General features: G+C 42.9%; 1 protein-coding gene across 3 annotated transcripts in view; it reads left to right on the forward strand.

The window, feature by feature from the left end:
• Positions 1-23,778, forward strand: part of LOC139368551 (lysine-specific demethylase 5B-B-like) — a 34,616-nt gene extending 10,838 nt beyond the window's left edge. For 2 of the 3 annotated variants that reach the window (XM_071107567.1, XM_071107570.1), the window contains exons 9-28: positions 1,586-1,744; positions 8,868-8,987; positions 9,073-9,231; positions 9,411-9,592; positions 9,814-9,976; positions 10,089-10,208; positions 10,309-10,503; positions 10,838-11,019; positions 12,392-12,516; positions 14,148-14,298; positions 14,494-14,608; positions 15,859-16,214; positions 17,473-17,611; positions 17,745-17,924; positions 18,039-18,188; positions 18,378-18,827; positions 18,964-19,048; positions 19,235-19,443; positions 22,678-22,941; positions 23,174-23,778. In XM_071107567.1, the coding sequence (XP_070963668.1) occupies positions 1,586-1,744; positions 8,868-8,987; positions 9,073-9,231; positions 9,411-9,592; positions 9,814-9,976; positions 10,089-10,208; positions 10,309-10,503; positions 10,838-11,019; positions 12,392-12,516; positions 14,148-14,298; positions 14,494-14,608; positions 15,859-16,214; positions 17,473-17,611; positions 17,745-17,924; positions 18,039-18,188; positions 18,378-18,827; positions 18,964-19,048; positions 19,235-19,443; positions 22,678-22,941; positions 23,174-23,302 (3,633 nt within the window). In that variant the 3' untranslated portion in view covers positions 23,303-23,778. Of the gene's footprint in view, positions 1-1,585; positions 1,745-8,867; positions 8,988-9,072; positions 9,232-9,410; positions 9,593-9,813; positions 9,977-10,088; positions 10,209-10,308; positions 10,504-10,837; positions 11,020-12,391; positions 12,517-14,147; positions 14,299-14,493; positions 14,609-15,858; positions 16,215-17,472; positions 17,612-17,744; positions 17,925-18,038; positions 18,189-18,377; positions 18,828-18,963; positions 19,049-19,234; positions 19,444-22,677; positions 22,942-23,173 lie in introns of those variants that run through there. The other variant, XR_011626975.1, reaches the window with a different exon arrangement.

Consider the following 23,778-nt stretch of genomic DNA (forward strand, 5'->3'; position numbering starts at 1 on the left):
GACATCAACACTATGAAATAAGACATGGAATCATGTAGTAACCAAAAAGTGTTAAACAAATCAAAATATATTTTACAAGTTAGATTCTTCAAAGTAGCCAGCCTTTGCCTTGATGACAGCTTTGCACACTCTTTACATTCTCTCAACCAGCTTCATGAGGTAGTCACCTGGAATGCATTTTAATTAACAGGTGTGCCTTATTAAAAGTTCATTTGTGGAATTTCTTTTCTTAATGCGTTTGAGCCAATCAGTTGTGTTGTGACAAGGTAGGGGGGTATACAGAAGATAACCCTATTTGGTAAAAGACCAAGTCCATATTATGGCAAGAAAAGCTCAAATAAGCAAAGAAAAATGACAGTCCATCATTACTTTAAGACATGAAGGTCAGTCAATACGGAACATTTCAAGAACTTTGAACATTTCTTCAAGTGCAGTCGCAAAAACCATCAAGCGCTATGATGAAACTGACCCTAATGAGGACCGCCACAGGAATGGAAGACCCAGAGTTACCTCTGCTGCAGAGGATAAATTAGAGTTACCAGCCTCAGAAATTGCAGGCCAAATAAATGCTTCAGAGTTCAAATAACAGACACATCTCAACATCAACTGTTCAGAGGAGACTGCGTGAATCAGGCCTTCATGGTCAAATTGCTGCAAAGAAACCACTACTAAAGGACACCAATAAGAAGAGACTTGCTTGGGCCAAGAAACACGAGCAATGGACATTAGACCGGTGGAATTTTGTCCTTTGGTCTGGAGTCCAAGTTGGAGATTTTTGGTTCCAACCACTGTGTCTTTGTGGGAAGCGGGGTGGGTGATTGGATGATCTCTGCATGTGTATTTTCCATCGTAAAGCATGGAGGAGGAGGTGTTATGGTGTGGGAGTACTTTGCTGGTGACACTGATTCATTTAGAATTCAAGGCACACTTAACCAGCATGGCTACCACAGCATTCTGCAGCGACATACCATCCCATATGGTTTGTGCTTAGTGGGACTATAATTTGTTTTACAACAGGACAATGACCCAATACACCTCCAGGCTGTGTAAGGGCTATTTGACCAAGAAGGAGAGTGATGGAGTGCTGCATCAGATGACATGTCCTCCACAATTACCTGACCTCAACCAAATTGAGATGGTTTGGGACGAGTAGGACCGCAGAGTGAAGGAAAAGCAGCCAACAAGTCCTTAGCATATGTGGATACTCCTTCAATACTGTTGGAAAAGCATTCCAGGTGAAGCTGGTTGAGAGAATGCCAAGAGTGTGCAAAGCTGTTACAAAGGCAAAGGGTGATTATTTTGAAGAATCTCAAATATAATAGATTTTTGATTTGTTTAACAATTTTTTGGGTCACTACATGATTCCATATGTGTTATTTCATAGTTTGTCTTCTACTATTCTACAATGTAGAAAATAATACAAAAATTAAGAAAAACCCTTGGATGAGTAGGTGTTCTAAAACTTTTGACCGGTAGTGTATAGGAAGTTGAAGAAATGTGATTATGTGAACAAAAGTTGAATTGTAGTTCCCTTTGGTTGTTCATTAGTTTTATATTAAACAACTTTCTTCCCTCTGTTCTGTAGGTGGACCTGTATATGTGTCTGGTGTGTGGCAGCGGGAGTGACGAGGATCGTCTTCTGTTGTGTGATGGCTGTGACGCCAGTTACCACACCTTCTGTCTCATACCCCCTCTGCACGACATCCCCAAAGGAGACTGGAGGTGCCCCAAGTGCCTGACTCAAGTGAGTAGTGATGTCTAGTCACCTCATCACACCAATAACCACATTCAAATGGAAGAGGCAAGTGGAAGGGGGAGAAAGTAAGGAACTTGTCTGTTGGCCTTGCATTAGAACAAAATTGGTTAAAGAAAATTGTGATAAATAAAAAAGAAAACCAGTTTAATTTAAGAACCAAAAAATAATGCTATATAGATTGCGTCAACTTTGTTTTTCAATATAAATTATTATACAAAATTCTTGCAACCAATAGAATGTTATATACAGTATATAGGGGATACAACCATCCCAGCGCTGCAGATTTTGCTGCGAAGAGGCAATCATTCAATCATTTGTTTTGGTACTGTCCGTATGAAGCTGGATTTTGGTCCCAGGTTCAGGAATGGCTGAAGAATTGCAACATTTACCTGGATCCAACTCTGCAAATTAGCACTGATGGGTGATTTGAAAAGTCAGTCAACCGATCAATAATATATACCGAACAAAAATATAAACGCAATATGTAAAGTGTTGGCCCCATGTTACATGAGCTAAAATAAAAGATCCCAGACATTTTCCATACGCACAAAAAGCGTATCTACATTTTCTTAGCACAAATTAGTTTACATCCCTGTTAGTGAGCATTTGATCCTTTGTCAAGATAATCCATCCACCTACCTGACAGGTGTGCATATCTAGAAGTTGATTAAACAGCATGATCTCAACAAAGGTGCACCTTGTGCTGGGGACAATAAAAGGCCACTCTAACATGTGCAGTTTTGTCACACAATGCCACAGATGTCTTATGTTTTGAGGGAGTGTGCAATTGGCATGCTGATTGCAGGAATGTCCACCAGAGCTTTTGCCAGAGAATTGAAAGTTAATTTCTCTACCATAAGCTTCCTCCGTTGTTTTAGAGAATTTGGCATCCAGTACATCCAACCGGCCTCACAACAGCAGAGCACGTGTATGACGTTGTGTGGGCGAGCGGTTTGCTGATGTCAGCGTTGTGAACAGAGTGCCCCATGGTAGGGTTATGATATGGGCAGGCATAAGCTACGGACAACGGACACAATTGCATTTTATCGATGGCAATTTGAATGCACAAAAATTCCATGAAGAGATCCCGAGGGCCATTGTGAGGCCCATCTGTGACCAACGGATGCATATCTGTATTCCCAGTCGTGAAATCCATAGATTAGGGACTAATGAATTTATTTCAATTGACTGATTTCCTCATATGAACTAACTCGGTAAAGTAAATGAAATTGTTGCTTGTTGCATTTTATATTTTGGTTCAGTATAATACTCCTAGCAACAAAAAAAAAAAGTACAATCTGGAGAAAATGAGAATAGAAAGGTTCAGAACTTTTGTGAAACAGCACAATTGAAAAATATATGCCAAGTAGAAATCCAAACTGGATGATGTTCAGAGATGGATGGGAGGGGATGAGTGGAGCTGAAGGACGGGACTAAAAATAACTAATGCAAAATATACTGTCTGTAAAAAATATATATTTCTCGTCATCAATCTACACAAAATATCCCATAATGACAAAGTGAAAAAAGGTTAAGAAATTGTAGCAAATTTATAAAAAAACGGAAATACCTTATTTCCGTAAGTGTTCAGACCCTTTGCTATGAGACACAATTGAGCTCAGGTGCATCCTGTTTCCATTTATCATCCTTGATGTTTCTACAACTTGATTGGAGTCCATCTGTGGTAAATTCAATTGCTTGGACATGATTTGGAAAGGCACATATCTGTCTATATAAGGACCCACAGTTGACAGTGCACGTCAGAGCAAAAACCAAGCCATGATGTCAAAGGAATTGTTCGTAGAGGTCTGGGACCGGATTAGATCGAGGCACAGATCTGGGAAAGGATACCAAAAAAATTATGCAGCATTGAAGGTCCCCAAGAACACAGTGGCCTCCATTATTCTTAAATGGAAGAAGTTTGGAACCACCAAGCCTCTTCCTAGAGCTGGTCGCCCGGCCAAACTGAGCAATCGGGGGAGAAGGGCCTTAGTCAGGGAGGTGACCAAGAACCCAATGGTCACTCTGACTTAGCTCCAGAGTTCCTCTGTTAAGATGGTTGTCCTTCTGGAAGGTTCTCACATCTCTGCAGCAATCCATCAATCAGGCCTTTATGGTAGAGTGGCCAGGCGGAAGTCAGGCCTAAGTAAAAGGCATTTGACAGACCGCTTGGAGTTTGCCAAAATACACCCAAAGGACTCTGGCCATGAGAAACAAGATTCTCTGGACTGATTAAACCAAGATGGAACTCTTTGGCCTGAATGCTAAGCGTCACGTCTGGAGGAAACCTGGCACCATCCCTACGGTGAAGCATGGTGGTGGCAGCATCATGCTGTGGGGATGTTTTTCAGTGGCAGGGACTGGGAGACTAGTCAGGATCGAGGGAAAGATGAACAGAGAGATCCTTGATGAAAAACTGCTCCAGAGCGCTCAGGACTTCAGACTGGGGCGAAGGTTCACCTTCCAACATTACAATGACCCTAAGCACACAGTCAAGACAACCCAGGAGTGGCTTCACGACAAGTCTCTGAATGTCCTTGAGTGGCCCGGACTTGACCCCGATCAAATATCTCTGGAGAGACCTGAAAATAGCTGTGAAGCGACGCTCCCATCCAACCTGAAAGAGCTTGAGAGGATCTGCTGAGAAGAATGGGAGGAACTCCCCAAATACATGTGTGTCAAGCTTGTAGCATCATACTCAAGAAGACTCAAGGCTGTAATCGCTGCCAAAGGTGCTTCAACAAAGTACTGAGTAAAGGGTCTAAAGATCATCAAGGACAACAACCACCCGAGCCACTGCCTGTTCACCCCGCTATCATCCAGAAGGCGAGGTCAGTACAGGTGCATCAAAGCTGGGTCCGAGAGACTGAAAAACAGCTTCTATCTCAAGGCCATCAGACTGTTAAACAGCCACCACTAACATTGAGTGGCTGCTGCCAACACACTGACTCAACTCCAGCCACTTTAATAATGGGAATTGATGGGAAATGATGTAAAATATATCACTAGCCACTTTAAACAATGCTACCTAATATAATGTTTACATACCCTACATTATTCATCGTATATGTATATACTGTACTCTATCATCTACTGCATCCTTATGTAATACATGTATCACTAGCCACTTTAACTATGCCACTTTGTTTACATACTCATCTCATATGTATATACTGTACTCGATACCATCTACTGTATCTTGCCTATGCTGCTTTGTACCATCACTCATCCATATATCTTTATGTACATATTCTTTATCCCCTTACACTGTGTATAAGACAGTAGTTTTGGAATTGTTAGTTAGATTACTTGTTGGTTATTACTGCATTGTCGGAACTAGAAGCACAAGCATTTCGCGACACTCGCATTAACATCTGCTAACCATGTGTATGTGACAAATAAAATTTGATTTGATTTGAATACTTACGTAAATGTAATATTTTATTTTTTAAATAAATGTGCACATTTCAATGCAAAAACAGGTTTTGTCATGATGGGATATTGTGTGTAGATTGGGGGGGGGGGACAAACTTTTTTTTTTATATTGTCTATATTTACAAAAAACATGTATGGGGGATTGGAAATTATGCAGACAATTACATTGATGGAAGCCACAATCTATCTGCAATAGTAAAGCTGATCTACCCCCTAAAAAATGTATAGAAGATAGAATAAATAATCACATTCACAGTTTAGAGTCTGTACTGGCTCCTGTGAGTGTATAATATGAATGTGTTCAGCGCTGTTACTTATACAGAGTACCAAAGTTGTTAGTGGTACCTACCTATATGTGTTAGCTATAGACATTTTCAACTGTCAATAACACATTCTATATGCACACACAACCAAGGGGTTCCCCAATAAACACACGGCGCTGCAGCATGCCATAATTGTACAAAATGACAAGATCGTTGTTCTTGATCCTACGAAAAAACAGAACAAACACATTGACTTGTTGCTACCAGATCCACTAAACAAAATCATCAGACATGTATTTCCTGTTTATTATCCATTTGCTCTGGTGGTGTTGGCTACATTTGGCTAGCACAGCAAATAACCACAGAACTAGTGTGATGTGAAGGTAGAGAAAGATCAGCTTACCTTGTTAACCAGCTAGATATATGGATTTCTCTCACAACAGCCAACTAAACTAAATGTAGCTAGAGTCCAATGATTGACGGCCACATTGTTTCCATCAGAAGTTAGCTAGCAGCAGCAATTACCCCACTATCGGCCTCTTTCCCCCCTCAATAATGTCTCTCCTTCGTTTGCTTCTAATCCAAAAAGCAACTATATTTTGCCCACTTAGTTTAAATTAAGAAACGTACTGTAATTTTATTGAACCGCCAGTTTGTGATAGGCATGTATTCACTTCACTTCATTGTTTACGTGTAGTAAAGCTAAACTATATTACAAATGCTAGCGCTGACATCTTGTGGTGATAATGTTGAACTGCATATTAATTACACCAGGATGTATTACGTTTTTTATGTTACCTTTACTTAACTAGGCAAGTCAGTTAAGAACAAATTCTTATTTTCGATGACAGCCTAGTTAACTGTCTTGTTCAGGGGCAGGACGACAGACTTGTACCTTGTCAGCTCGGGGATTCGATCTAGCAACCTTTCGGTTACTAGTCCAACGCTCTAACCACTAGGCTACCTGCCTCCCCATGAAGCACACAAATTGCAACTTTATTTCAAGCAAGATGTATTTTAATTAAACCACATGAACCTTGAAATATAACTTTCTGCACACCCACATGATAGTGATATTTGCGAATAATGTCTCTCTCCTGTGTATGTTATCCTTATGGCCTACCTTCATTACAAGGGTAGGGCTCGCACTAATCCATTTCATGACTGCATATACAGTAGCAGTATAAATCAAATCTGGTAACCTTCAGCATGGTTAGACTCATTAATTGTCTAATGAAAAAGAAAAACCAACACACTGATCTTGCCAGTATGAGTAAATTATTAGCAAATTATTCCCACATACAAATTCTCAGATGTGAGTGCTTTTCTAATAGTATCATTTAAAATGGAGAAAGCGGCTCGACAAAATGTAAACAATGCGTGAGGGTTTGCTGATCTTGTTTCAGTATAGAAATGACAAGTCACATGTACAAGTACATTAGACATGCCCACGAGGCCAATACTAATCCCATCATATGTCTGCATTGGGCGGGCATGCAATAAATAATCTCACATCTGCTGTAACCAAAAGGGTAGAGCATGGATAGTGGAGGCAAGAGAGAAATACCCTGAAGGGCCACTTTTTTTTAATATGAGCTGCAAAGTAGCCATGTAATGTATGAGTTTCGTCCTCATATGGCTGCCCGGTGCCGGGAAGTAAACCCTAATTAAATTATACTTGAAGCTAGTATGCCAACCACAGGAGGAGGAGGACAGTGAGTGTAGCAGAATGGAGCAAATTGGCCCAAAATTGCAGGAGGAGATCCTCCCGCAGCTGAGATGCTTACGGTATTAAAATATAGATACAATTTTGATAGACAGGAGGAGACACTTCTTCGAGTCTCAAGGGGATCACATCACAGTTGTCACTCGAGCTCACCTCTGCTACAGTCACACCCTTTTCACCTCCTACACCACCGACAGTATAACGCAGCCGCCAACTGGGTGATCTGGGCCAATGTAGCAGAATGAAATACCCCCAAAATGTATTCTGTGGGTTGACTCAGTTCACACAGTCTGCTCTGCTGGCTGCTGAGGTTGATTCGGAGGAGGAGGTGGTCAGTGAGTGAAGCAGCTGAGGGGTGAGTGTGTAGTACAGCTAGTTGACAGGTGAGTGCTAGGCTCTTTCTCAGTTCATCCTTCCTCGATTCCTCTCATCGCCTCCTGCTCAAAACCCATTGGAGTAGAAGGTACCTTCACCTCCAATACAATTGTGTTAAAATACAGGTGAGGGGATAGGATGCGAGTAATCAAGGAAAAACAAAGTGAGACAAAGCCCTAGTAGGCATAGTGTGGTGATGTCACCTGCTCTGAGACCTAAAGTACTGTTATTCTATCCCAGTGTTTCCCAACCAGGGTTAATAGGACTCCTGGGGGGGTGCTTGGCCTATCCACAGGGGGTACATGAGAAGACTCCTGAGACCATAGGCTTACTGGTAAAATTTACATGAGGGAGTGCTTCGGGGGTACTCCGGGCAGAGCAAAATATACTTGGTGGTACAGTAACCAAAAAAGGTTGGGAACCACTGTTCTAGCCCAACCAAGATCATGGTTTTGGTAGGATAATGGATGTTGCTTTGTGGGTATGAAGTGCTGTTATGTACAGGGGTTGTGTCCTATATCAGCCATACAGGGATTGTTACACCCACGCCAGTGATCAAGGACATCCGCTGCAAATCTGTGCAATATCATCAGACAAAGTGAGAGAGTAAGTGACAACGAAATAAAACCGACAAACGGAATGTTAAATGACCCAAAAATACATTATACTTAATTCAAAGAATCAACACTATTTCATATCGTACAAAGAACGCCTCTGTAAATGGTTAGTGGGTTTAGACATTCATCATCTTACTCCAAAACAACAGAATAGTAATTTGAAAAGTGTCGAATACAAATAATAAGCAGAATGTCAGGGCTGGACTGGAACAGAAACCTTCACACCCAGTAGCTAGATCTCTAGGCGCAAGGTTGGCCGTACATGTTCTAGGTCTATGCATTGTTACTTTAAATTGTATATTTGTAGTCCTACAACCAATTCTAACAGTAAACCAGTAGCATATGTAACCCATTGGAGATAGACCCTTCAGTCTCTCCAGGACTTGGGACTTCCTTTGGGACTTTCATCTGCAGACTGGGTTTAGTAGCTTTCACTGATCTCTGTATCTGAGATTAGGAAACATGGACATTTGGACTACGGCTTTCTTTGTTATTCTCAAGTGATATAAAATATGATATGTTTCGTTGCAATTGTGTTTTTGTATTATCATAGTTCTCTCTTTGGGACTGGAAATCTGAAAACCTCCTCAAAAAGCCATTTAAAAGCTCTATGCGGAATGCTGAATGCGTTTGTCTGTGAAAAGAAAACTGTTATTAAGGTGTGATTTCTACCCTTTTTTTCTTCTTTTGAACAGGAGTGCAGCAAACCTCAGGAGGCATTTGGCTTTGAGCAGGCATACAGGGACTACTCTTTGCGGGCTTTTGGAGAAATGGCAGACTCCTTCAAATCTGATTACTTCAACATGCCAGTTCATGTAAGTAGAATGTGTCTAATCCATTAAGGAAGGTCTTACAATTTTAACCTGTTGTAATTGATTCACAACTGTTTGTTTGTTTCAGATGGTTCCCACAGAGTTGGTGGAAAAAGAGTTCTGGCGCTTGGTGAGCACCATCGAAGAGGACGTCACAGTGGAGTACGGAGCAGATATAGCCTCCAAGGAGTTTGGGAGCGGATTCCCCATCAAGAATGGAAGATTTAAGGTTTCAGAAAAGGATGAGGTAGGCAGCTGTATTCCAATTAATGGGTAACCAAACCAATTCAGTATATCACACAGTAGACTTACGATATAATGGAAAAACGTGTCTTTCAATTTTAATGTCTTGCCAATGTACCATTTTGAATCGGAATCAAAATAGATTTAAAAAATGGCTAAACTCTTTCTCATGATCTCTTACAGAAGTACCTGAAGTGTGGCTGGAACCTAAACAACATGGCGATGATGGACCCGTCAGTGTTGACTCATGTCACAGCAGACATCTGTGGGATGACTCTACCTTGGCTCTATGTAGGCATGTGCTTCTCCTCCTTCTGCTGGCACATCGAGGACCACTGGAGCTACTCCATCAACTACCTGCACTGGTACTGATGTTGACCAACCACTCTTTATTTAGGGATGTTGAAACTAAGTAATTAGTAACATGGTACAATCATAACACAAAGTACCATTTAGCTTATGATCAGGGATTTTTAGTTTTCCACATTTTCTGTTTGGAGTCAGGACAATATTTTCAAGCTATTATTATCACCTTGGATACCTTGTTTGCATGATGTTCAAGAATCAAGTTTTTTGTTTTTGAAAGGGGGGAGCCAAAGACATGGTATGGAGCACCTGGCTTTGCTGCGGAACAGCTGGAGGCTGTGATGAAGAAACTAGCTCCAGAGCTGTTTCAGATTCAGCCAGATCTCCTCCACCAGCTGGTCACCATCATGAACCCTAACACCCTCATGTCCTACGGGGTTCCGGTAAGTGTCTCCCTCAATGTAACTAGACTTACACCCACGGATTTCCATAGAATACTATATAATTTCAGTAACAGAGACATCATCTTGAAAGCGATATTTTCTGTGTCCCCAGATTTACAGAACCAATCAGTGTGCTGGTGAGTTTGTCATCACTTTCCCCAGAGCCTATCACAGTGGTTTTAACCAAGGTTTTAACTTCGCTGAGGCTGTCAACTTCTGTACTGTGGACTGGGTAAGATACTCATTGGCTTTCTCATTGATATTATATTGCAGGGGTTAGTTTATGTGAAGTCGACTGTTTACTAATATAGTCTCTCTTTCGTTAATCTCAGATGGCATTAGGCCGCCAATGCGTTGACCACTACAGACTGCTGCATCGGTACTGCGTTTTCTCCCACGACGAGATGATCTGCCAGATGGCCTCCAAGGCCAACAGTCTGGACGTGGTCCTGGCGTCGGCTGTCCAGAAGGATATGAAGGATATGGTCAGAGAGGAACAGGACCTACGAGATAAAGTCCGCAAGATGGTAAAGAGCACCTACAACAGACATTTATTTTTCACTTTTCAAATCAATTCATCAAAGTATTTTTTTTCTTCTAAAAAATAAGCGAGTAATAAGCAATAATATTATATCATTGCTTTATATTTCTGTATTTTCAGGTAATAATATATCACAATATATTATTTTGATAGGCAGAGCAAGGAGACCTAAACAGATCATTTTGATGTATGCATTTTTAGAGGCTTATCAAACACTAATGATATATTGTTCACTCCAATTAAGGAGCACATCTGTCTGGTTCCCCCGTCTCTCGGGTCTTCGTTTATAACATGATTGGGTCTGTGTCTTTCTCCCCAAGGGGGTGTTGCGTTGTGAGCAAGCGGAGTACGATCTCCTGCAGGATGATGAGCGGCAGTGTGCCAAATGTAGGACCACCTGTTTCCTGTCTGCCATCACCTGCCCCTGCAGCCCCGGCCAGCTGGTCTGTCTCCACCACATCCAGGACCTCTGCTCCTGCCCCCTCACCAACTACACACTGAAGTGAGCCATGTCTCATGTCCTGTCCTCCGACACTTCTAGTCTATCCACAGCACACCAGTTTGGCTTTAATCTCCACAGATTTTTTTCCCTTTTCCACACTGAAGTGAGTCCCGGGGTGCATTCAACAGGGCACAATGTTGTCGAACATTCAAATATAAATACTCTATATAAATAAAAATATGTGTTCAAATTAGTGGATTCAGCTATTTCAGCCACACCCGTTGCTAACAGGTGTATAAAATCGAGCACACAGCCATGCAATCTCCATAGACAAACATTGGCAGTAGAATGGCCTTACTGAACGAAGACTCACTTTTAACATGGCACCATCATAGGATGCCACCTTTCCAACAAGTCAGTTCGTCTGCAGAGTGTTGAAGAATGTAGAAATCATCTGTCCTCGGTTGCAACACTCACTACAGAGTTCCAAACTGCCTCTGGAAGCAAAGTCAGCACAATAACTGCTCATCGAGAGCTCCATGAAATGGGTTTCCATGGCAGAGCTGCCGCACACAAGCCTAAGATCACCATGCTCAATTCCAAGCCTTGGCTGGAGTGGTGTAAAGCTCCGCCGCCAATGGACTCTGGAGAAGTGGAAACACGTTCTCTGAAGTGATGAATCACACTTCAACACCTGGCAGTCCGACGGACAAATCTGGGTTTGGCAGATGCCAGGACAACACTACCTGTCCCGAATGCATAGTGCCAACTGTAATGTTTGGTGGAGGGATAATGGTCTGGGGCTGTTTTTCATGGTTCAGGCTAGGCCACTTAGTTCCAGTGAAGGGAAATCTTAACACTACACCATACAATGACATTCTAGAAGATTTTGTGCTTCCAACTTTGTGGCAACAGTTTGGGAAAGGCCCTTTCCTGTTTTAGCATGTCAATGCCCCCGTGCACAAAGCGAGGTCCGTACAGAAATGGTTTGTCCAGATCGGTGTGGAAGAACTTGACTGGCCTGCACAGAGTCCTGACCTCAATGGCATCGAACACCTTTGGGATGAATTGGTATGCTGACTACGAGCCTAATCGCCTTACCTCACTAATGCTCTTGTGGCTGAATGGAAGCAAGTCCCCGCAGCAATGTTCCAACATCTAGTAGAATGCCTTCCCAGAACAGTGGAGGCTGTTTATAGCAGCAAAGGGGGGACCAACTCCATATTAATGCAAATGAGATGTTCTACGAACAGGTGTCCACATACGTTTGTTCATGTAGTGTAAGTTGTGTAGAACAAACATGCCTCTGACATGTAGAATAAGGAGGCACATCAGCTCCTTTAATTACATTTCTGTAGTCCCCGGTGTCCTCAGATGGCTCATCTGCTCTGGCTTTGACCTCTACTGATATTATTCCCTTTTCCACTTTCAGTTATAGATTTACACTGGATGATCTGTACCCCATGATGAACGTGGTGAAGCAGCGAGCTGAGACCTACGACGAGTGGGCATCCCGCGTGACGGAGACTCTGGAGGCTAAGTTGGACAAGAAAAAAAGTGAGAGACAAATTCCGCTTGTCTATATTCTTCTCTCCGTTAAAAGTACTTTGAAATCCAGAAATGAACCTTAATCTGGGTTTGGAAAACCGCCCCTTAGAGTTGAACTGTATTCACTCTGAACAAAAATCTAAACGCAACGTGCAACAATTTCTAAGATTTTACTGAGTTACAGTTCATATAAGGAAATCAATCAATTGACATGAATTCGTTACGCTCTAATCTATGGATTTCACATGATTTGGGAATACGGATATGCATCGGTTGGTCGCAGATAATTTACAAAACAAGGTAGGGGCGTGTAGCAGAAAACCAGTCAGTATCTGGTGTGACCACCATTTGCCTCATGCAGTGCGACTCACCTCCTTTGAAAATAGTTGATCAGGCTGTTGAGTGTGGCCTGTGGAATGTTTTCCCACTCTTCTTCAATGGCTGTGCGAACTGGAACGCGCTGTCGTACATGTAGATCCAAAGCATCTCAAACATCCTCAATGGGTGACATGTCTGGTGAGTATGCAGGCCATGGAAGAACTGGGACATTTTCAGCTTCCAGGAATTGTGTACAGATCCTTTCGACATGGAGCCATGCATTATCATGCTGAACCATTTTTATTTTTTATTTAACCTTTATTTAAATTGAACAAATTCTTATTTACAATGACGGCCTCCCCCGCCCAAACCCGGACAACGCTGGGCCAATTGTGCGCCGCCCTATGGGACTCCCAATGACAGCTGGATGTGACACAGAGGTGATGGCGGTGGACGAATGGCACGACAATGTGCCTCCAGGATCTCATCACGTTATCTGTGTGCATTCAAATTGCCATCGATAAAATGCAAATGTATTCGTTGTCCGTAGCTTATGTCTGCCCATACCCTAACCCCACCGCCACCATGGGGCACTCTGTTCCCAACGTTGACATCAGCAAACCGTTTGTCCCACACCTCTGCTATCTGCCCGGTACAGTTGAAACTGGGATTCATCCGTGACGAGCACACTTCTCCAGTGTACCAGTGGCCATCGAAAGTTATTATTTGCCCACTGGCGTCGTTTACGATGCCGAACTGCAGTCAGGTCAAGACCCTGGTGAGGACGACGAGCACGCAGATGAGTTTGTGCAGAAATTATTCGGTTTTGCAAACCCAATGCCAAATTCTCTCAAATTAAGTTAGAGCCACCTTATAGTAGAGAAATTAACATTCAATTCTCTGGCAACATCTCTGGTGGACATTCTTGCAGCCAGCATGCTAATTGCACGCTCCCTCAACTTGGGACATCTGTTGTGTTGTGTGACAAAACTACACATTTTAGAGTGACATTTTATTGTCCCTGCACAAGGTGCTTCTGTTAATGATCATGCTGTTTAATCATCTTATTGACATGCCACACCTGTCAGGTGGATGGATTATCTTGGCAGAGGAGAAATGCTCACTAACAGGGATGTAAAAAAAATTGTGCACAACATTTGAGAGGAGCTTTTGTGTGGATGGAACATTTCTGGGTTCTTATATTTCAGCTCATGAAACATTGGACCAACACTTTACATGTGATGTTTATAATTTTGTTCCGTATAGTTGTGAATCAGGCCTCTCATAACCTATTGGTTGAAATGTTGACCTTCTCTCCTCAGGCTTGTCAGTCTTCCGCTCCCTCATTAACGAATCAGAGTCCAAGATGTTCCCTGACAATGACCTCTTGCGTCAGCTCCGTTTAGTCACACAGGATGCAGAGAAGTGCTTCTCAGTGGCCCAGCAGCTACTCAACGGCAAAAGGCAGACTAGGTACCACTAACACAGTCAGATGTAACAGGAGTATCAGCACTGGATCATTTCCCTCCCCTGCCCACACATGATCAACTATGTCTTGAATATTCAATTCCTCAACCAACCAACTGTTTATTTAAATTTCATTACCAGTTTGATTCAAGGGTTTGCATGATGCAGTTTGATTCAATTGTTGTGATAATTCTCTCTCAGGTATCGGTGTGGTGGGGGGAAGACCCAGAGCCAGCTGACCGTGCAGGAGCTGAGGTCATTTGTCAGGCAGCTTTACAACATCCCTTGCAGCCTTCCTCAAGCCCCCAAATTAAAGGTCCAATAGATACTACATGCCATGCAATGAGGAAGTTCAATATCTAAATGCCATGATATTGCAGCCATTAGAAAATGTCATTGGAATTGATTAGACCTAACTAAGATGACTGTGGAGCTATGTTTAACGCGATTGGTCAGAGATGGAATGCAAATTTCGGTCAATTTTCCTGCCAATTTAAACCGACCCTCATTAACCAGTTAACCAACTGCAAAAATAAATCCCAACAGTAAAATGACATGACACAAAATGTTATGCATGCATACAAGGAACAGACATTTGGCTCACAGCCAAAAGGCTATATTATTTAACATGCAACTATTGTAATGAAGCAGCTAATAAAACACAATTTTCAAACTTTCACCAGAATGTAAGTCGCAGTAAAACACAGTTCTTAACAGCACACCTGATGTGAGCGGTTCCATATGACAGAGATCAACATCTCTGTTAGAAACATGGAAAGAGAGGGAATCCAATAGCAACAACTATGATGGGTTGCTAATATGACTGGGATGGTGCCTTTGGCTTCTGGACAACGAAAGAAAGTTGACATGGAAAATAAATTCCATGTTTCTATGGTCGGATTGTGGCTAGGCTACTTTGAAGCAAGGTAAGACATGCCTCATAATAGGAAGTAAAACATTCAGGTTTCAATGAATGAAGTATATTTTACCAAATTGCATAGAGCCTCCAGCTCTGATTGCAAAGTGGTGGGTGATGCGCTTAATAGCCTGCCTACCGTTGCCTAATCCTATGCACTTGAATGGTGAATGGGAAGTGCGCTTCAATTACGAGCTGAGGAAGAAAAATAGTATCAATGAAAAGCTGGGACCCTCTTTTTAATCGTGGCCATCAAAACTTTGTTTTTTAACACGTGATTGCGTTTAGAATTGTTGCGCAATGACTGGGCTTTTCACTCCAGCAGAAACTAGCTGTTTGAGGAGCAGCTGCAGCTCTCGCGCTGTTCGACAGGTGATATTCCACTCAAACTAGGGTCTGTATGCTGTGCGAGTGTGATAAATAAAATGCATGACGACTAACAAAAACACATGCGGCAATTTAATTTCATTACATTATTCAAATTAACCTTTTGACCGATGTGCATGACCGATCAAATGTTAACCGTTAACATCCCTAATCAGAAAGTATTCCTCTCAAGGTTAAAGCATAAACCCAAATAAAACCCATCTGAATCCTCAATCATTGTAGAATCGTATTCATAATGATATGAATGACGTTTATTTTCTTAGGATCTCTTGAATTGCATCGAAGACTTCCAGCAGCACAGTGAGAAAGTTCTGATGGATGAGGCCACCAGCACAGCGGTGATCCAGAGTCTTCTAGACGTTAGCTTTGACTTTGATGTGGAGCTGCCTGAACTTCCAATACTACGGGAGAGGCTGGAGCAAGCCCGTTGGCTGGAGGGTGTGCAGCAGACCAGCGCCCAGCCCTCCACCCTCACCCTGGAGACCATGCGGAGGCTGATAGACCAGGGCGTGGGCCTGACCCCTCACCCCTCCGTGGAGAAGGGCATGGCTCATCTGCAGGAGCTACTCACGGTGTCTGAACATTGGGAGGAAAAGACCAGCATCCTCCTCAAGGCCAGGTGAAGGCCGCACACACAGAGGATTTCTCGTTTACATCTGTAATCTTAATCTGTAAACCAGGTATTTCAGGGTTGTTTTTTTTTAGGAATCCGATGTCAAAGAAGACAGGCCAAAATTTTAGATGAGTGGATTTTAACAATAGGTTTAAGGTCATCTTCTGGGCTTTGTTATTCTGGATCATTTAGACCTGAATTTACAATAATTGTGTCCTCAGAGATTCAACTCTGGGTCTTGAATTTGAACTTTCTCTACTCTTAGCCAAAATGAGCCATGTGGTTATGGCACTTGTATTAAAGCTAGTGAGGTTTCTCTTTAACGAATGTACAAACATACGGGATTACTGATTTGTACATTAGCAGAAATACAGTATGTCAGTGTCCCTGATTTTGCTTCATTTTAATTCCAGCTAGTGCAAAATGCTGCTGCTAGAATATTCAACAAGATCTACAAAAAGTGAGCATGCATATCTAGTTCTGCTTTCATCCCATTTGGTACCCAGTGCATTTTAATAATCACTGTCACCGGCGTTTTTTTCAAACAGCTTTTTTTTAATGGCATGGCTCTCCCAAGGAATGTGCATCTATTCTGTGCGCGCCACATATCCACGGTTTTAGCAGTCTTTTTCAGTCCAGTTTTAATTGTCTGCATCTTTCTAGAGCTAGAGTTCTCATTCAAATGTTCTGTCATTTTAGTGCTTAGTATAGTGAGAAGTGTCTTTCTTTTTTATCTCCTCAAGGACGGATGGATAGTTTGTTTCTTTATGACTTTATCAGTATGTTGAACATTTTCTTTATTATAGAATTGTGCACAGCCCAGACCACGGTAACTGTATATACCACCGATGGTTTGAAAGTGTAAAAGTGTGTCATGGTTGCAAGGGGTCAGTATAGATGGCTATGTAAAGCTACTAACAATAAACAATCCATCAGCCGTCAGAGGAAAAACGTTGCATGGTTCACAACCCTCACAACAGTGATGTCTGCTTACATCAGAAAGATCTTGAATTGACTTTTTATGAAAGATGGAGTGAATAGCAACAAATATTGAACAACAAGGGAAGTGGAATTGTCAAAGGTTTTTTTTTCTTCATGATAGTACATTCATATTTTTATGATTGACACACACCTGAGGACATTTCTCCATAGTCCATACAGATGGATAAATATGATATGTATGCTTCCTGTCAGCCGGATAACTGGGCCCCCTTGTGCTGGTGACTGACCAGTCTTTTGACCTAACTGTTTTCTTCTCCACCAGGCCCCCCCCATCTATAGAAGTCCTCTCTGAAGCAGCTGAGAAGATGGTGGGTATACCTGCTTACCTCCCCAATTGTCTGATGCTGAAGGACTCCATCAGTAGGGCCAGGGAGTGGCTTCAGGAAGCAGAGGCATTTCAGGTACGGAAGAATAAAATACCACGTTTTCACAATGACGTTATACATGATTTTTATAGAAACGATGCTCCCAGGTTGACATGTAAAGGTGGAACCATTTATGTATAGAAAATGTGTATTCTGTGTACTTTTATAGGATGGAGAGTCCATTCCATTGTTTGACAAGCTCTCTGATATGGTTCTACGAGGACAAGCCATCCCAGTCCAGCTGGACCCTCTAAAGCATCTGGAGTTTCTGGTAATAGAGCTGCAGGCCTGGAAAGAGTCTGCAGCTGAAACCTTCCTCATGAAAAACTCTCACTTCACTCTGCTTGAGGTAATCGGCTGTAATGCACCACCTATGAATGTTCTATGAGTGATGTACAATATAAAGCAGTTTATTTCCCAGAAATGCATTCACCAGAATTCACAATTTTGTTCTTGTCCACAGGTTCTGTGTCCAAGATTTGAGGTTGGAGCAGGGTCTCCGAAAAGGAAGTCGAAAAAAGCTAAAGACTGCAGTAAGAAGAAGATGGTGAAGCTAGACTGTCTCAGTGATGTGGAAAAAGCCCTCTTAGAGACCAAGGACACTACCTCAGCTGTAAGTACACCTACAATGGCCATGTCTCAAACTGAATACATCTTTTATTTTCCAACTCAGTTCAAAGTGCGGACCTTGGCTTTCTCTACTTCTTTCTAGTACTGGATATGTATTGTATCTCAATGCACGTTGGACATGAACTTGCATTCAAATTCTATAAATTAGAATGATTTTACGTTTATTTACCAGCTGGCAACTCTCGGGGAAGTGCGGTTACGGGAGATGTGGGCCCTCTCCTCCATCCGGGCAGCTAACGAGTCCAAGCTCCTCCCCACGGCAGACTGCATGGACCTGAAGGTGTGTGTGTGTCAGAATCCCCCCATGGGAGCCATGTTACAGTGTGAGCTCTGCCGGGACGCCTTCCACAGCGTGTGTGTGAGGGCTCCCTCAGACTCCCGTTCAACCCAGGCCTGGCTGTGTCCAGACTGCCGACGCTCGGAGAAGCCCTCGCTGGACAAGGTCCTGCCCTTGCTGGCGTCGCTGCAGCGTATCCAGGTGCGTCTACCGGAAGGCGATGCGCTTCACTATTTGGTTGAGAGAACAGTCAGCTGGCAACAGCGAGCACGACAGGTCTCTGCCTCCTGTGGCCTTCCAGACCTGGAGGAGAGTTTTAGAACTTCACCATCTCCGGTTGGAAAGGTCAGTCACACCCCTTCTCTGAAATGTAGTTATCTATCCATTTTAAAGTGATATAATTCAGAATTAAGAGAGTTATGTTAATGACCAGATTAGTAATGAATTTGATATATATATATATTTTTATATATATAAACAGCCACCATGTTTGACTCCAGAGTGGAACAGGACAAGTCATGATCAGATGGTCTTCTACACCGAGCAACGATGCATTCCTCTGCAGGGTCAGTTCTGCGTTACAAAGCAGTGTTGTAGAATCATTTGTCATTCTTATCACCAGCTGGACTTCTTGATAACATCATTATATTGATTAGCGCTCTACTGATGACTACTGATTATTTAACCAGCACGGTAGTTGATTGAGAACATTTGTCTTTTACAATAACCTGATGTGTGCTGTGCTGCTGCAGGTCTGAGTGTGGAGCTGGAGGAGCTGATGGTGGAAGGGCTCCTGCTGCAGGTGTCTCTGCCAGAGATCACACAGCTCTACCACGCGTTACTGAACGGGTTGGGAACGCATCACACCCACGGACGCACGTCACAGCAAGAGGACGACCCCTCGGACTGTGACAAACGCAAGCAGTGCAACTCTCAGGGAAGAAGCTCTCCACAAAAAGAGGTGTGTGTGTCAGCATGCTAGCTATCAAGTACTGTAACTGAGTACTTGGTGGACTATATATTCTATATATTCTACTTTATGTTCGCTCTCGTGTGCTGATAAGGGCACAGATGACAAGACGGAGGAGTGCGGTCTAGGTGGTTTAATGACGCTGAAGATTCACAGTACGGGCACGGAACAGCACCGTGTATGTAGCATGGATGGGCCAAGGAACTTAGTGGTATGGCACCTTGCAAGAAGTGTGTACGTTGTCTGCAAGTAAAGAGAGAAATAAAGATGCAATATTGAATGCCAGATGTAGAGTGTATACATAATACAATCTCTAGTTCACGATACGATAAACAATATGCATGTAATAATAACGTGGTTATAATGGCTTAATGCTATACAAGGCAAGACGGAGCCATGCAACATGACCCCACTAAGGTTCAGACCCAGGGCCCCAAGCTTAATGATGAGCTTGGAGGGTACTATGGTGTTGAAGGCTGAGCTGTAGTTCATTAATTCTTACATAGGTATTCCTCTTGTCCAGATGGGATAGGACAGTGTGCAATGCAATGGCGATTGCGTCATCTGTGGATCTATTGGGGCGGTATGCAAACTGAAGTGGGTCTAGACTATCAGGTAAGATGGAGGTGACATGATCCTTAACTAGCCTCTCAAAGCACTTCATGATGACGAAAGTGAGTGCTACAGTGCGATAGTAATTTACTTCAGTTACCATTTCTTGGGTACAGGAACCATAGTGGACATCTTGAAGCAAGTGAGGACAGCAGACTGGGATAAGGAGAGATTGAATATGTCCGTAAACACTCCAGACAGCTGGTCTGCGCATGCTCAGAGGACGCGGCTAGGTATGCCGTCTGGGCCGGCAGCCCTGCGAGGGTTAACACTCTTAAATGTCTTACTTACATCGGCCACAGAGAATGAGAGCCCACAGTCCTTGGGGTCAGGCCGCGTCAGTGCCACTGTGTTATCCTTAAAGCGGGCGACGGTGTTTAGCTAATCCAGGAGCAAGACTTCCGTCTCTGCGACGTGGCTGGTTTTCTCTTTGTAATCTGTGGTTGTCTGTAGACCCTGCCACATACATCTCGGGTCTGAGCTGTTGAATTGCGACTCCACGTTTTGCCTGTTTGATTGCCTTACGGAGGGAATAATTACACTGTTTATATTCCCAGTTACCTTGCCGTGGTTAAGTGGTGGTTGCTTTCTGTTTTGCGCGAATGCTACCATCTACCTGCGGTTTTTGGTTTAGGTAGGTGTTAATAGTCAGTGGGAACAACATCCCCTATACACTTCCCGATGAACTCAGTCACCGTGTCCGTGTATATGTCAATGTTATTCTCAGAGGCAACCCGGAACATATCCCAGTCGCCGTGATCTAAACAATCTTGAACCATGGATTCTGATTGGTCAGACCAGCGTTGAATAGACCTTAGCACGCGTACTTCCTATTTTGACTTTCTGCATATAGGAAGGTAGGTGCAAAATAGAGTCGATCTGATTTGCCGAAGGGAGAGTGGGGGAGGGCCTTGAAGCCATCCCGGAAGGGGGAGTAACAATGGTTGAGAGATTTTGTAGCACGAGTACTACAGGCAATGTGTTGATGGAATTTCGGTAGTGTGTTCTCAAATTCCGTTTTGTTTTAAATCCCCACCTAAATCCCCACCTACCAATAAGTGCGGCCTCAGGATATGTGATTTCCAGTTTGCAGAAAGTCCAGTGTAGTTCCTTGACGGCTGTCCTGGTATCGGCTTGAGATGAATTTTCACAGCTCTTACTATAACCAAAGAGAATTATCTTGGAAGTTAATACTGTCGACATTTGATTAAGATATTCTAGGTTGGGTGAACAAAAGGACTTGAGTTCCTGTACGTTATCACAATCACACCATGTGTAGTTAATCATGAAACATACCCCCGCCTTTCTTCTTCCCAGAGAGTTCTTTATTCCTGTCTGCGCAATGTACTGAGAACCCAGCTGGCTGTATGGATGGGGATAGTATACCTGGAGAGAGCCATGATTTTGTGAAACAGTATGTTACAGTTACTGATGTCTCTCTGGAAGGGGATCCTCGCCCTAAGCTCGTCTACTTTATTGTCCAAGGACCGAACATTAGCGAGTAAAATACTCTGAAGTGGTGGATGGACTCGAAGTCCACTCTGAATACCTCTTCTCTGCCGGCGGCGTCTTGGAGCAGCCTCTGAAATAAGTTAAAATTGCCCTCCACCTTCTTCCCGGAGAGTTCTTTGTTCATATCTGCACTGTGTACTGAGAACCCAGGTGTCTGAATGGACGGTGACAGTGTATCCATATACTCTGAAGTGGTGGATGGTGTTCACGCCTCCTGAGTCGGAAAAGAAGTCCACTCAGAATACCTCTCCTCCGCCGGTGGCATCTTGGAGCAGCATCAGGAATAAATAAAATTGCCTTGCGGGGAATGAACAAAGGATTCAAATGCGAGAAAGTCGTATTTCTGATCGTAATGTTGGTGACTTACCGCCACTCAGATATCTAAAAGTTATTTCCGGCTGTATGTAACAACATAAACGTTCTGGGCTAATAATGTAAGAAATGACACAAAAAAACGAAATACTGAAAAGTTGCTTAGAAGCTAGAACCAGAGCTTCCATGTCTGTCGGTGCCATCTTCTGGACATCTATACAGGGTATGTAAAAAAGGCACTGAGGAACATTACACAATACGAATTCTAGGATAAATGTCAGAAATAATATGATCGGCGAGGTGGAGCTAGCAAGCTTTGTTACAGTTGCTAGCTCTTGATGGCTCGCAGTAGAAACGCATAATTAGCGTATACATAAATTGATATTGTCCCCAATTGTGTCTTTAGACAAACACCTGAAGGATATTAAAAATGTACTTGCATATCAACAAGGATGCACACTGGCCTTGGCTAACACAATGAAGCTAACTTGTGGAAAACCACAGGATGGCTGGAACTTTCTCTCACTTGACTTCTCTGAGCTGGAATTGCCCAGCATGTTTTTCTCCATTTCACTGGTGGGCGGAGCTACGACTAACTTCTATCTATTCGACTTTGATGACTACCATTTCTCCACAGCCTTTCATACAAATACATTAAATTAAATTGTATGTATTTTTATTATTGGCCTATAAAAGCATTTAGTTTATTACTGTTACCGTATCATCACTGATGAAAATAAGAAATACAGTTTACTTACTTTAAGATGTTATGTTTTTTTATCTCTTCAGGATGGCCTGAAAAAGGAAGTAGTTAACGGAGCAGAGAAGAAGGCCAAGCGACGCCTGGAGAGGGAGGCTCTGGAGACAGAGCGCAGGGACAAGGCCAAGAAGCTCCAAAACAAGAGACAGAAAATGAACAAGGAGAAGAACCTGGAACGCAGGGCAGCCTCGACCTCCTCATCTCCTCGTTCCGACTTCTCCCAGTCAGACGACTCTGAAGAGGAGATGGCCATGTGTCCAGCAGAGAGATGCCAGCAGCCAGAAGGAGATGAGGTCAAATAAATCACTCACTGATAAGAAAATATGAAATAATGAGCAATATTTTATTAATTGCGAAAAACCAGCCTGACTGGCTGCTAGTGTTGGAGTTCAAATAAAGGAGAGCGGGACAGAATGCCTAGCAGTTTGTTAGTAGTAGAAATTGTCAAATGTACTGAATGTTCAGTTCCTTGTCTGTCTTATGTCACTTGAGTTTTCTTTATTTGGTGTTTTTGACTTATTTCAGGTGGACTGGGTCCAGTGTGACGGCAGCTGTAACCAGTGGTTCCACCAGGTCTGTGTGGGTGTGACAGCCGAGTTGGCTGAGAAAGAGGACTATGTGTGTGTCGGCTGTACAATAAGCGATGGCCGCTGAGGATTTGAGGAGAGAATGGATGGAGTTTTGGAAGGAAAGTCTGACGGTTTTCGGCCTACTCCGTTAGCAACCTGGCCACACAAGTCAGGATGTCACAGAACTAGCCCTCCCTTGTCCTCATCCCCTTTGTGACAACGGTGCTATCTCCTCCTCTTTATTGGGTTGTTGTCCAGAACTATACTGTTTGTTACTTTTTTTGTATTTTTTACATATTTTTCTTTCCTCCTTTGAACTGTTTGTGGTTGTGACATGATGTGGAGTCAGTGTGCTGCATGGGTTTCCATATAATGGGTGGTGCAAAGGAGTCAAACAATAAGGCACTCTGAAAAGATCAAAGGGTATATTGAACTTCCTTGCATGCAAAACCTGAGACAGATGGTTAAGGTCCCCTCCTTCCCCGTAATAAATCATGTGATGGTGAGAACTGTATTTTCTGGGAAACCCAATACTTAGTACTTCCATCATACTGACTTATA

The sequence above is a fragment of the Oncorhynchus clarkii genome, chromosome 16, assembly GCF_045791955.1.
Source record: "Oncorhynchus clarkii lewisi isolate Uvic-CL-2024 chromosome 16, UVic_Ocla_1.0, whole genome shotgun sequence".
Classification (NCBI taxonomy): domain Eukaryota; kingdom Metazoa; phylum Chordata; class Actinopteri; order Salmoniformes; family Salmonidae; genus Oncorhynchus; species Oncorhynchus clarkii.